Source organism: Salvelinus sp. IW2-2015, linkage group LG19 (assembly GCF_002910315.2).
Source record: "Salvelinus sp. IW2-2015 linkage group LG19, ASM291031v2, whole genome shotgun sequence".
Lineage (NCBI taxonomy): Eukaryota > Metazoa > Chordata > Actinopteri > Salmoniformes > Salmonidae > Salvelinus > Salvelinus sp. IW2-2015.
The window spans coordinates 33,920,448-33,922,950 of record NC_036859.1 but is presented as its reverse complement, the minus strand read 5'-3'; the positions used below and the strand labels follow the sequence as shown (position 1 = coordinate 33,922,950).

General features: G+C 45.1%; 1 protein-coding gene across 1 annotated transcript in view; it reads right to left on the bottom strand.

Moving 5' to 3' along the window:
• LOC111978909 (uncharacterized) overlaps positions 1 to 2,503 on the bottom strand; it is a 25,234-nt gene that overhangs the window by 11,127 nt on the left and 11,604 nt on the right. The window contains exon 7 of the mRNA XM_024009155.2: positions 1,288 to 1,425. Coding sequence (XP_023864923.1) covers positions 1,288 to 1,425 — 138 coding nt within the window. The remainder of the gene's footprint in view (positions 1 to 1,287; positions 1,426 to 2,503) is intronic.

Sequence of the window (2,503 nt, the reverse complement as noted above, 5' to 3'; positions counted from 1 at the left end):
AATGAAATTAAATATATAACGACCGATCAAGCAGTCCATTGGAAATACAGAGACTCTTACAAGCAACAAAAATCAGGAAATACCAGCGAGACACAGAGGATTACCAGCTCAACCAGGTGTACGCATGGGAAGGCCCAAGGACAGGAGCACGCAGAGGCCGACAGAGGACGCACCGCTGATCGGGGGACGCAGATACCGCAGCAGCGGGAGGACATGGAAACTTGGACACAGAGGCATCCACCGAGAGCGAATTCCCTACAGACAGTGACTCCAGCTTCCATGGCACACAGTCCGTTTTTTAGCCGGAAGCAACAGAGGGCTCCACGAAAGAAAAGAAACGATGCAGGAGAGGTAAGCGGTCGAAGAGGAGACCAGGAACACAGGCCGTGGACACGGAGCTACAGCGGGACGCGGTAATTAACCTCTCCAAAAAAGACCTTACTGACGCTCAAGTCTCAGTCTTATCCAAGGGCCTCTCTTCTTTGTTACCTACATGTACAGATAAACCATTCGATACGAAAGTAAGATCTGTTTAAATTCTTTCGCAAGATTAAACTTAAGCATGTGTTTTTTCGCAAAACACTGATTCGGGCCTAGTAACACATCAAGGGAACTGGCACCCATTTTAAGCCCAAAAGCAAATTCTGTCCTATGGTTAACAACTCCTCGATTAATACATATTGTAGGTTAGTCGAACAAGAAGCCATGTCAGTATATACAGACAAACAAACATATTCAGAAGAATCTCCACGAGAACAGAAGAACTGGCACTCAAAGAATTAATGAAAGATTCATCTTTGTTATTCCAGTTAGGCTACACACAGAAAATAATATGTTTTGTGAAAAATGCACAGTGATTTTAAATTTGTGGGCAAAAAAAATAAAACATGTTTTTCAGTTAAGGATTTTTCTTAAAGGTAAGGATCTCGATTTTGTTTAAACATTTACATCACTGGAATGTATATTGTGTTATTGAATATGGACACATTCACTACTGGTTAAGTCATTCCACAATGTGCAGGGCAAGGGTATGGATGAAATGAAAGCATTCCTTTCAGTCAAGTGAGATATTTAGCCACAGTAGCATATTATAGCTAAAATAAAATAAAGCATTTTCATGTTCATCCTATTAAAATATGCTTGAGTCTTCCCTACCACCAATGCATTCAGACACACATAAAGCTGGTGTAGGGAGGCATCAGTTGTGAGGTCTGATTTAGATTTGATCTCAATGAGAATAACCTGTAGAAACAAAAGTTAAATCAGTAAAAGTTATGTCAACGTTACCTCAGCAGCCTCCTTGAAAACGATGCCCTGGGAGTCGTAGAGGTGGATCCTCTTGCTGGCGGTGTCAGCCGTCACCAGACACCAGTGGATCTCCAGGTGAATGGGTATCAGCAGCAGAGCCTTGGAGAAGAGATCCACCTGCAGGACACAGGGGAACAGACAGACGCGAGGGATGTGTTCAGTAGGTAGAAAACGGTTTGCACGAAGTGAAACAGACGCCAGGATGTGTTCAGTAGGGTAGAAAAACGGTTGCACGAAGTTGAAACAGACGCCAGGGATGTGTTCAGTAGGGTAGAAAACGGTTTGCACGAAGTGAAACAGACGCCAGGGATGTGTCAGTAGGTGAAAACGGTTTGCACGAAGTGAAACAGACGCCAAGATGTGTTCAGTAGGTGAGAAAACGGTTTGCACGAAGTGAAACAGACGCCAGGGATGTGTTCAGTAGGTAGAAAACGGTTTGCACGAAGTGAAACAGACGCCAGGGATGTGTTCAGTAGGGTAGAAAACGGTTTGCACGAAGTGAAACAGACGCCAGGGATGTGTTCAGTAGGGTAGAAAACGGTTTGCACGAAGTGAAACAGAACCAGGGATGTGTTCAGTAGGGTAGAAAACGGTTTGCACGAAGTGAAAACAGACGCCAGGGATGTGTTCAGTAGGGTAGAAAACGTTTGCACGAAGTGAAACAGACGCCAGGGATGTGTTCAGTAGGGTAGGAAACGGTTTGCACGAAGTGAAACAGACGCCAGGGATGTGTTCAGTAGGGTAGAAAACGGTTTGCACGAAGTGAAACAGACCCAGGATGTGTTCAGTAGGGTAGAAAACGGTTGCACGAAGTGAAACAGACGCCAGGGATGTGTTCAGTAGGGTAGAAAACGGTTTGCACGAAGTGAAACAGACGCCAGGGATGTGTTCAGTAGGGTAAAAAACGGTTTGCACGAAGTGAAACAGACGCCAGGAGTGTTCATAGGGTAGAAAACGGTTTGCACGAAGTGAAACAGACGCCAGGGATGTGTTCAGTAGGGTAGAAAACGGTTTGCACGAAGTGAAACAGACGCCAGGGATGTGTTTCAGTAGGTAGAAAACGGTTTGCACGAAGTGAAACAGACGCCAGGGATGTGTTCAGTAGGTAAAAACGGTTTGCACGAAGTGAAACAGACGCCAGGATGTGTTCAGTAGGGTAGAAACGGTTTGCCACGAAGTAGAAACAGTGGTTTGC